Below are 12,086 nucleotides of genomic sequence, written 5' to 3'. Positions count from 1 at the left end.
AAATGCATGCACTGGTTAGCCAACGAAAGACACTTCCGGTATGACGATGCAGGAGAGATTTTAATAACACGTAGAGTTGTTTGGCTATGATGGAGACCCAAGTACAAACAAGGAGACTGTATAGTGATACATTTTAGAAACCCTTGAGTGCCCCAGAAATATTAAACAAAGATGATGGGAAACAAATGGGCACTATAAGAGCCCTTCCACTTGGCTACTTTTATCCCCCAGAGAGTGCTCTTCAATACGGAAGGCAATTTGGGTGGGGTTGGAGACTGAATAAACAAAGCCATAAAATAGCTGCTCTGGATCACTATTGGCCTAGACAACCATTCCACAAGATTCTCACAGCAAATAGATTTAGTAGTCTAGAAGGAGTAGATTGACTCGAGATCCAGGCCATAGGTCCCGACGCACAGATGGGCGAGTCGCAGGTGGAAATCGTCAAACCCAAGAAGGATGTAGGGCACTGCTCGATACCAGGTGAAGTAGAAACCTGTGGGAGCATGAGCGGCTCCTCAGGAAATAAAAAAGAGGGACATAATATGATCTTGACCAGCAATCAATCCCCTCAATTGAGCAGTAGGCATGGCACAAAAGCTGCTTCCGGACTTAGCGGAACTTTGTCCCCACCTTCCCCTCTAGTTGTTGCCAAAACCAACTCCCTGGATAGTCCAAGGCTGCGAGTCTTATCCTGGAATGTAGCTGGTCTAAACACCAAGATAGATAATCCAGAATGGGGCTATTTTATTGACCAATATGAGATATGTATGTTCCATGAGACATAGGCAAGAGGGGATGTCTAAAAAATGGGCTTAACCACCTATAACATTCCTGCAGTATCAGGTGGAAAAGGGAGACCTTCGGGTGGATTAAGTACATGGGTGGGCGTTAACTTAGACTGTATAGCCAAACAGATAGAAACATCTTCAAATTATATTCTGTGTGTCTTCCTTCACTTCCCGCCCAAGACCACTATAGCCCTTATAAACGTTTATTCAAGACCAGTCAGTCAGGGCCCGGAGTCAAAAACACTAGAGGAACTAAAGTCCTTTCAAGCAACCATCTCAGAAAATCATATGGTTATTATAGGAGGGGACTTTAATTGCCAGTTTGAGCCATTAGAAGGCGTACCCAAGGACAGCCCCTGCGAAGAAGATAAATATTGGGCCATCCTGGAGACTATTTGTCCACCAGTAAAAATTTTGTCCCCTTTGGTGATCCAGATGAATTGCCTCACCCTAAAATACTTTCTAATGGCATGTAATGGAAGAACAAAATCTGATACATCCACTAAATGTACTTTCATTAGAAATGGGTGAGGCTCTTTACTAGATTACATTTTAATTGACTCAAAATCCTGGCACATGGTATTAGACTTCAAGGTCATGACACGGTACGATAGTGACCATAACGCCGTTGTTCTAGAACTACACAAGTTAAACCCCTGGATTGCCATAGGGGCACATGCCCCAACCGATGACAGGCTGTCTCTACCAACTGCAGGAAGAGAGTACTTTGGGTAGAAATAAATCAGTCACAAGAAAGGCTAGGCTCCCTGTACGAAGCCATTATTCCGGACCTCTTGACTGCAACCAAATCTGTCCCCACTAACGGCACCAGAATTGATCTCCAGATGGTTGCCTTGAATCATACTAGGCTAACGTCAACCACGGTCAACTTTTTTTTTCGCTTGAAAACATCAGGCCCAATAGGAAACCTCCTCACCCCTGGTATAATGAACAATGCCGAAAGGCTAAAACAGCTTTGATTACATCTATCAAGGCTAATTACCAATCCTCAATTAAAACAAACAGAGCGGCCTACAAGACCAGTGTCCTTGAGGCAAAAAAAGGGTGGGAAAGAGATAAGTGGGACACCTTGAGAAGCTCCCTGGGCGCCCGTGATATGAGGGCTTTCTGGAAGGTGGTCAATACAGATAGATATGAGGCTAGATCGCCGATAGAGCCAAACCTAGAGGCAGACGTGTGGAGGGACCATTTCGAGTCCTTCTACTCAAGGACACTGCACCCTATTGGCTGATTGCCCGATTGCATCCATGTTCACCGCCAGGACCATGGACGACACCTAGACAATAACACTCAAAGAGATAACGGGTGCCGTTTCTAAAATAGAACCGGGCAAAGGCCCAGGACTAGATAAGAACCCACTATTTAGGCTCCTTTCTTTTGGGTTTTATTCAATGCCATTTTTCAAGGCATGAAGATCCTTGCTTTGCTAGCTGGGTCGGAGCCTAAATAATTCACATATATATATATATATATATATATATATATATATATATATATATATATATATATATATATATATATATATATATATATATATATATATATATATATATATATATATAAATATAAAAGTTCTCACGGTATCGTTCACCAAGATGACAAAAGACTCGCACTTCAGAGTCCGTGTTTCAAGGTATAGTATTTATTGGCGACGCGTTTCGACCAGACGTTTTTTTCACTAGCCAATATATATATCCAACATCAGGTAGCACCAGTATGAGAAAGGCCACAGGAAGCAAATAAAGTTCATTTTTTCTTTCTTTAATTGATCAGCAGCTTGCAAGCAGTACCCCACCAGGATTAGGCATCAAACATCATTGCCAGACGCGTTTCAGGATTTGTGTCCTTTCTTCAGTGGCTCAGCAGGAGAAGTGTAAAGCTGCGTTGCTCGCGCACATTTTACATATTCCGAACACCCGCCCCAATGGGCACGGCTGTCAGCACAGCCTCCTGGTGTTTGTAGTTCGATTCAGGTACTACCACAGTGGGTGCGCTTTACACTTCCCAAATTTTCAAAAGTTTGAACCCCATGTGGGTAGGTGCATAATTCATGGCGTTGTAACTGCCCTGCTTTTCAGCCGTTGATTGAACTTAATGCAAGTTGCAGCCCTGAACTGTGACCTTGCATACCTTCCTTTCGGTAAATCCAGCTCCCGTTTGAGGCCAGACTGTCATGTGCTTATCTAGGTTCCTGATCGATACTGTGACCTTATGCCCCTATTCGGCTATAAATCCATTTATTCCCTATATTGGCATAACCGTTCAAGTGCGATTTTCTGTAAAGTCATCTCTGGCCTCACACGAGCAGAGCCACAGAGCCACATTCCAGCATGACTCTCTGCTACTTCCTTTGCGACCAATTAGTGCAATGACAGAGCAGCAGTCACTATCTGATATTCCTAGATAACACTCCGAGTTCTTCAACAAGATAAAAACTTAGCAAACCTGGAAATCCCCGCTTGCTATGTTTTGATTAGTAATGGAACTCTAATGAGCAACTGATAACTATCACTTCCTAGTGACATCTTTAATTGACGTCTTATGTCCAGCAAACTTGCGTCAAACCCGGCACCTGTCAGGTATAAATATTAACAACGTTGCCTTAAGCAATGAGCGAACATGTTGCTGATGCCAGCTGCCTGCATGACCCCGTGTTGGTAAAAACTAGCACTCTGTCGCTGCAGCCTGCTATCCTGTGGTGGTGAAGCTACTGATTACCATTATCGCCGCTACAGCGCGACCTATGGTGCAGTACGCTTGAGGAGCCGTGCAGCCGTCCTCTGCGAAGACATCCAGCCCAGCTGCCCGCGGACGCTGTCACCCCTCCTTCCTCGACGCGCTGAGAGAAGCCGCTGCCTTTCTCGTGCAGAGAAATCCAGTCCCGGCGCTTCCAGTTTACCCTCGCGGGTGACTGGGATATCGAGAGAGACCCCTGAAGGAGATACCAATCCTCCATCATTCTATTCAGAGGTATGGTGTTGACTAAAACCCTTAGACGAGAATTCTTGAAACAAACCTTGGCAAAACCAACTTAACTTAAGCTACTTACTTACTCCCCCTTCTCACGTGTTAGGCTTAGGTCAGGCACACTGGGGTAGGCTTAGTTAGAAGCACCAGTTGAGTATGTTAGCCTAATGTATATATGACTGTATATATGTTTTATTACTTTTAAACCATTGTATGGCTAAGAAACCATATCAATGCTTTTACAGTTCTATTTCGCTATTCTTATCTTACTGTACGTACTTTTTACAATAACAGTTATTGCAATTGTGGCAATACATTTCTCTTGTATGAGAAGAAAGACTGTTCAATAAATGTTAACCTTTATTGATACACGCCCGTCTCTCTATTCTCTCCATACTGTGAAAGTAAACTGCACTAGACTGACTGAGTGAAATCTGTGTCTATTGTTTCACACGACCCTAGAGATCGACTCTTGATCTGAGGAGCAAAGTTGTCATGTTGCACGGTTGTTGGAAAGCTGAATCCCTTCTTGTCTGTGCCAAGGAAGCTGATCACTTCCTATGCAGAGAAGAAAGTTTCCAGTGACCTCTGAGCTAGTTGGTAACACAACCCAATTAAGTTTAGCATAGTCAGTGGAGGCCTGGAATATAAGCAGTTCCACGTCGATACTACTGTTTATGTTATTCCAATGCGCAGGGCCTAGTGGGAAACTAGGAACTACACTACAAGACCAGACCCGCAAAACCAGCAGTGAGCCCCTCTCGAAGGCTGTGCCAGACCGTAAATTAATCCAACATCAGGTAGCACCAGTATGAGAGAGGCCACAGTAAGCAAATAAAGTTCATTTTTTCTTTCTTCGATTGATCAGCAGCTCGCAAGCAGTACCCCACCAGGATTAGGCATCAAACATCATTGCCAGACGCGTTTCAGGATTTGTGTCCTTTCTTCAGTGGCTCAGCAGGAGAAGTGTAAAGCCGCGCTGCTCGTGCACATTTACATATTCCGAACACCTGCCCCAATGGGCGTGGCTGTCAGCACAGCCTCCTGGTGTTTGTAGTTCGATTCAGGTACTACCACAGTGGGTGCACTTTACACTTCCCAAATTTGCATATATATATATATATATATAAAAAAAGGGCTTCCCGCTGCTACCCACAAAATATAGGCCTATAAGCCTCATAGATATCAGCCAAAAATCTTTGCGCAGGTGTTGCTGTTCCGGTTGCAGAGCTGGATGTTGGAGCAAAATATTCTTAGTCCCCTCCAGGCAGGGTTCAGAGAAAAAATGTCTACACTGGATCAGATTCTCAGGCTACAAATATTACCCTGGTAGATCGTGTGCTTGGAGGGTGGCAGCCCCTATCTAATGTTTGTTGACTTGAAATCTGCGTTTGATCTAGTCCCACAAGACAAGCTGTGGGCAGTTCTCCATGAGATGGGGGTCCCAATATACCTGTGCCAAATCATGAAGCGGTTACATGAGGAAAATTACGCTCAAATTAGATTTGGCAAGGAAGGAAAACTCATGACCCCTATTCCTGTAGGCAAAAGTGTCCGTCAGGGATGCGTCCTTGCCCCGACTCTTTTCAGCCCGTTTATAAAACGGGTTAGTTGATTTTTTACTCAGTGAGAAAGATCTGGCCGTCCCCAAGCTGGCATCACGTAAAACTCCAGCTATGTTTGCCGATGATACCCTATTATCAAAATCGCCCATGGGGATACACAGGGTACTTAATAGATTTGATGCTTTTTGCAGAGAAAGAGGGCTTGAGAATAACCTTGATAAAACGAAATTCATGGTGTTTAACTAAGCCAAAAGTACCCGACTAAACCCAAGCTTAAATGGTAAACCCCAAGAAAGAGTAGCTGCTTTTGATTATCTCTGCATAACTATCACAGAAACAATGGTCTTAGGGGCGCAGATTAAAAAATCAACTCTGAAACTAGCACAAACATCAGGGGGCTTATTGAAGGTCTTTCGAAAATTCTGCCATAAACCTGTGAGCCCAGCAATAGAAATTTACAAGGTCCAAGCTAGGGGAGCGGCCCTGTATGGAGTAGAAATGTGGGGTCATTGTTGCTCTGACAGTCACACGTAGACAGAAAACACTCTTCTCAGGCAACTGTTTGGCACCCCACTCACGCCACTCCGAAATGGACCTGGGTGTAAGGCTGTTGCAGAAGAAGTCAATCTTTGACCCTTTTTAGTCAAGCGACGTCTGTGGGTTACCACAGAACTCTAAGAATATAGAGAAGAACTAAGAGAGGTGATGAGCAAACTGCCTTGGCTCTCTTGCATTCGACACACTACAGAGAACCTCGGACGGGGCAATCTCTGGGCGGACCCAGAAGAGGCATGTGCCATAGTGTCCAGGAAAGAGCTAAAGGACCGTTATTGGCAGTTCAAATGGGCGCAACTCCAGAGTAATCCTTCAGTAGGCAAGCTAACTGCAGTTTTCTTAGAAACTAAGGATTGGTATAGCTTAGAACGAACGCTTAGAACGCTGAACAACATTAAGTTGGCAACTGCCAGAAAGCTTTATCTGCAGTTTAGGTATGGAGTTTTGCCACTTTGCTCCTTTACAAATAAATGGGCAGGCTTGCAGACTCTGGGATGCCCGGCCAGTGACTGTTTCACAGAATCAGATTTTCACGTGTTCTTCTGCTGCCCCGGATACCACAAAGTGAGGAAACGGTGGCTGATCCAGATATGTAGGAACCTAGATACCAGGCCCTGCTCGGGGGCTTTCAGGGTACTGAAACAGATTTTTTATTTTCTATGTGGTGCACTCGCAGAGTATTTTTAAAACCAACCTAAGAAATGAGGTCCACATTCTTGTACAAAAGTTGTCAAATGAAGGAATTTTAAAGGGACTGTCTGTTTTATCGTTCAATTGAGAACCATTTTAATGATGTAACTTATTTATATTTCGAATTCATTGACATATTGGATTGTTGTTTCTGAGGATTGACAGCTTCCAGCGGTGAAGGTAAGGCTCTGATCTCTCAATTTGGACTGGTGACCTGTTCACATATTTTGCGCATGCACTTTGAATCATCAATATTGACCCCATCTCGGATTGATATAGCGATCCAAATGAATAAGACCCCCCACTCATTGAGTCGCTACCATAGATTGCACTGTACTCTATACTGCTCTAGGTCATACCTGGGTATGCCTCAACTAATCGCTTATATTGTTTGCACCCGATCTGTTATCCTTTTTTTTATTTATCTTGATTTTAAAGTAAATGAATTGTATGTTATTTCATATGTGCTTTTAAGGCCAAATTGGCTGAAATAAAGTTATTATTGAATTGAATTGAAAAAAGGCATCCAGCACCTGCCTGCGTGTCCTAAATTCATAGGCCACCCTGCACACTTGCCCCTCAACCAATCACAACTCTCGTCATTGGAACTCCCTGCATCCCAACCTCATGCCTACCCCACTGCTGTCATCCTGTTCCATTTCTGTAACTCCCCACAACCTCTCCCGAAATCTCAACTGGATCTCAAACTCACCAACGTTTTGTTGCAGTAACTTTTCAACGGATCTACACCCGCCAAGGCATCTACTCAGCAACAGAACCAACCAACCAATTAGACCTGCCCAGCACATTCTCCTTCTCCCCTCCCCTCAAACCCCAATGTGTACAGGGTTCAAAAATATTTCATTGAGGCTGCCCCAGATCCCGGCTACGGCTCTATCGTAGATGCAGGGAGGGCTTTAAGTGGGCCAGGTCCTGCCGGTGCTCAGCACCAGCAGCTACTAAAAGCAGAGACTGCTCCCTACCGGGCTCTCCATTTTTACCTTCAGTGTGGGCGGGTGAGGGTACGTTAACTCTGCAATAGTACCACCCATCACTGCTTTTGATGCAACTTTAAAGAGACTAATTTTTCAGTTTTATATACCGCAAGCCTGGGGCAAATGAGCACCAGTTGCATTATACAAAGACATATTCATATTGTGAATCACAAGATGTCAGCCAACTTGAGGGTCAAACCTGCTTACTCAGTTGGAAAGTCGGCAGGCAAATCTAGCCTTACACCACAACCTTGCCCACAAGAATGGAAGCATTTTCAATATTGCACACAACAAAGTCATAATTTCTGCTTATTTATCTTATGCGATTTACAACTATTGACAACGCCAATAGCCCTGGCTTTTTGTAGATGCAATGTTACTTGTGTTATATATATCTGGATGAATGGACAGACGCTGCAAAATACGAGTGGGGCAGAACACTAGGCTAAGTACATATTTTTGGCTTAAGTGCTTTAAGCCGCGCCCCTAATTACACCGGCCACGCCCCTATGGGAGACCCCCCAGTTTTTTCATCCCACTTAAAGCCCTGGATGAAGATCCACCCGACTTCCAGCACAATTTATACCTACTCGAAGTGACTTTACCTGACTTTGTGGTGACTCCGGGGTCCTGCAGGTGGCAAAGATCTGCTCGGGTGCGTTTGGCTGTGCCAGCAGCTGCCGAACAATTTCCAGGCCAATGCCCCGGTTGCAGCCGGTTATAAGAAAGGTGCGCGCTAGTGGGGACGACATCTTCCAGCTGAAAGTTCACTTGACTGCACTGAAAGTTCTATCGGCTGCAGCCGCTAGAAGTTAAAGCATTCGCCCCACTCACCCTTACACAATTGAATTAACCCCGCCTCTAGCTCAATGCGTCATATCGGCAGAACCCTTCCGGTGTCCAGTGACTCGAACTCTCGCCCTGTTTTTATGCATTTGCCAGATTAAAAAACCAACAACTATAATTATCATTCTTAGAAACACAATACATCGAAGTAGGTGATCTTTTTGCCCCGTCATCGCCCTTTGGCCTGCTTTGGCCCCGCCCAGCCTCGGTAGCAACTTTCAAAACTGACCTGAAAGTCCTCCTCCTCCTCCAAACCCCCTATTTTATGTAAGACACTGCATCAGCTCCTAGCACAGACACCCACACTACCTCAACCTTTCACTGCCACATGCCTCTTGTGCATCCTCTTTTTTGTGTGTGTGCTTTCTGTAATGATTTACTTGTAACTTCTTGACCTCGTACCTGCTTAGGTAGTGTCTGTTAATTTGAAACCATCTGTGACATCCATGTAATTAAAAGAAATATTTATATTGCAAAGCGTTGTAGCACCTTTGAGGAATGTCCGCTCTATATACGTTTGCATCAATAAATACTAAATAAGAGAAGTACAGATAATAAAAAGTACATTTAAAATTTAAACAAGAAAGGAAGCACGTAGACGGTGACAAAGTTTAACTGCAGGAGAGGAAGGAATAAGACCAGGGCTTTAAGTGGGATGAAAAAAACTGGGGGGGAGGGGAGGGGGGTCTCTCAAACGGGCGTGGCCAATGTAATTTAGTAGTGTATATAAAAGGGGTAGCCCATATGTACCACCTGACAGGCTGCCCCGGGACACCAAAGGTGGCTACCTGCGAGGGCGGCCATCCTTAGTGCCATAGGATGGCACGGACCCTGAGCGGTCTAGTGGTTGGCTGACGCGGTGGTCAGCCAGTGGATAACCGGGGATTCCCCACACGTGAGGTCATTTCCTGTCCTGGGGGAGAAGGGGGAGGGCTATATAGCCCGGGGGGGGCGAGGGTCAGGCGTCCTCTTTTGTTCCGTGCAGCGGCGTGCAGACCCTCGCCCCCCACACCTCTGGAGAATCCCGCAGCGCGGACCAGGACTGCCCGGCGTTCTTTTGGTTGAGGTGAGGGACTTGTGCGATGCTCGTGGGATTAGAGGGGGGTGGCTCGGGAGGGGCGCGGGCTTGCCCGGTGGTGGGAGCTGCCGTTGCATGAACTCCAGTGAAGGAGTAGGAGGGTTTAACGAAACAGTTCATTCACTTTTGCTCACCACTGAAATGGGATAACCGAGGACTTGATGTGGCGCGTAAGGCCGGCAATGTGGGAATGCGAGCGAGGTGCAATCAATGTGCGCTGGCTGCCGGAGCCCTGCATTGTGCAAGGCGGACCGTTTTCTAAAACCTGCCTTTCCTCACTCGGTCTGGAAGCGGATGTGGCCGCTGATGCTTCTCCCCTCTGTTTATTATTGAAAATTACAAGTGGCTAAAGAGCCGCGCAGTTATCTGGTAAGCACTGAAGGGCCATTGAGCTCCTGTCATCAGCTGAATAGGCTGCGATGTCCTAATGACAGGGCGGAGAATAGCAGCCGCCGTTCCCGTCGGCGCGAGCCATTGATCTGCGGGGGCGCTGCTTTTGTTCCGGAGTGGTTGAAGGGGATTTGATCTATTCGGGTGAGGATTCGATTGGTGCCCCCGCGGGGGCCTCGCACTCTCCTGGTTTGTGGGGTGGCGGGCGGTGGACCTGGCGTTCGACCTACTCTGGGGGGGGGGGGGGCCCGCCCAGATTGGGGTTGTTCTTGGGGGGGCACATGTGGGGAGGGGGGGCGCTCCTTCGCTGCGCTCATGAATGTCGTGGCATCCCTGTGGGGCGGACTCGACTGCGCCTCGGAGGTCATTTTCCCGGCTTAGGTGGTGCAGCTGTGGGTTGCGTTTGTTCAATCCTAAATTGTGTAGGTTTTCGGGGTGTAGCACTTCTTTTTCGCGTGCTTTTGCTTTTGGGGCCTTTTACGCTGGGGCGGCCGCCCGCTCCTCTCACCTTCGAGACAGAGACGGGGCGGGCGGGCGGGTCTCGGTATGCAGCTTGCTGGTATGCGGCCTGCTGCGGGGGGTTGTCAGGGCGGCAGGAGGGCTGGCGTGGGTGTTGTTTCAGGCTCTCACGGGGGGGGGGGGGCTCCCACGCGTCGGGTCAAGGATGGGCCTGCCGGGTCACGTTGGGGTGGCCGCCCGCGCCTTGCACCTTCGGGCCGGAGCCGGGGCGGGTGGGCGGCTCTCGGAATGTGGCCTGCACGGCGGGCCTGTGGCGGGCGACGGGTTCTGCATTTTAGGCACTGGCACATATAGGCGTCAATACAGTACTCGTTTAAGTATTATATATAATGGGGTGGGCGTCGGGCTGCTTGTTGGAGGTTATAATCACCGGTGCCATGCGGGGAGGGGGGAAAGGGGGATTTAACATTTTTCTTTTGTCTTACTGCAGGACGGCTGCACGAGAAGGTCGCCACCCGCGAGAACAACATACACTACATGCGGGGGGGGGGGTAGGGGGGATTTGACTCTTTTCTTGTGTCTTATTGCAGGATAGCAGGCAAGCTAATGTGTGGAAGATGGTTTGGACAAGGCATGGCCACGTTTAGGCTCACGTAGGGTAATCGGTTTGGATGAGTGGCAACTGCATTAAGGGCAGTGTATGTGTTGGTATGCCCACTAGGCCTATTTAGTCTAAATTTTAAGGAGCTCAGAGGGAACTTTGAGGTTCGATGTTTAGCCACTGCCGCACTTCGCAGTGGGGTTTTATTTGATTAGCTCCGCATCCCGCCACAGGTGACAATCATGTACTCACTCTTATGTATAATTTTAGGTATAATTTATATAGCACGGCCTTTCCGCGAAGGTAAAAGAGCCCTTCACTATTTTATTATGTAATGGAATTTTATATAGCACAAGTTTGCCTCGAAGGGCCAGACCGCTTTGCATAGGAACCGGTTACAGTACGTAAGGTCTTAGGATTAAATGCGTTACATTAGGATGCATACAAAAGAATTACAACTGCTAACGAACAAGATGTAATGTCTCACAATGTAGAGACTGGTGATATAGTTATTCCTTTATACATGGGGAAGGGAGATGTATACCTTGATATAGCACGGTCCGATACTAGTGATTCTGATACACAAGAGCGCTATACGTGGCACACTACATAAGCAAATGCTAAGTTACATGTAGCGAAGGGACGAACGCGAGCTAACAATAGAAGAGGTAGCGTACAGTGCTTTACAGGAGGATATGTGACATGGGTGCAAGTCACAAAGGCGGATAAGGGACAAGTAGATGTGCATACTGCAATACGTGGCAGACACTCAAACACAAAATAAAAACAAAAAAAAACTAACGGTATGCATGTTGGACATTTCATGGTAATGCACTAGGATACTTATCCTTATGACGGCTAAGACCCCAACGGTCCACTTAGGTTAGGAATGTAACCCCAGTAGGGATGGCGAACTCTGCTTCCTGTTGGCCACAAACATTGCCTGGGGAAGTTTTACATACACTCAGAGTGCCCACTTAAATTCTATTACTTTAACTATTGGAGGGTTTGTCAGTGGGCGGCGGTAATAGGGGATTTATGCATCTACTAATGGGGGACCCTTGCTTGACCTCTTGTCATATCAAGTAGGGGATAATACGACATTAAATGGAAGGAACGCAAAGAATA

The 12,086-nt window shown here is 46.7% G+C and overlaps 1 protein-coding gene across 1 annotated transcript in view; it reads right to left on the bottom strand.

Moving 5' to 3' along the window:
* Window positions 1-8,627, bottom strand: part of LOC147676815 (uncharacterized) — a 230,680-nt gene extending 222,053 nt beyond the window's left edge. The window contains exon 1 of the mRNA XM_086945233.1: window positions 8,190-8,627. Within this exon, the coding sequence (XP_086801359.1) occupies window positions 8,190-8,336 (147 nt within the window). The 5' untranslated portion in view covers window positions 8,337-8,627. The remainder of the gene's footprint in view (window positions 1-8,189) is intronic.
* Between the last annotated feature and the right edge of the window lie 3,459 nt (window positions 8,628-12,086).

This window comes from Lissotriton vulgaris, chromosome 12 (assembly GCF_964263255.1).
Source record: "Lissotriton vulgaris chromosome 12, aLisVul1.2, whole genome shotgun sequence".
Lineage (NCBI taxonomy): Eukaryota > Metazoa > Chordata > Amphibia > Caudata > Salamandridae > Lissotriton > Lissotriton vulgaris.
The sequence above is the reverse complement of the archived record's forward strand: the minus strand, read 5'-3'. Positions and strand labels throughout refer to the sequence as shown.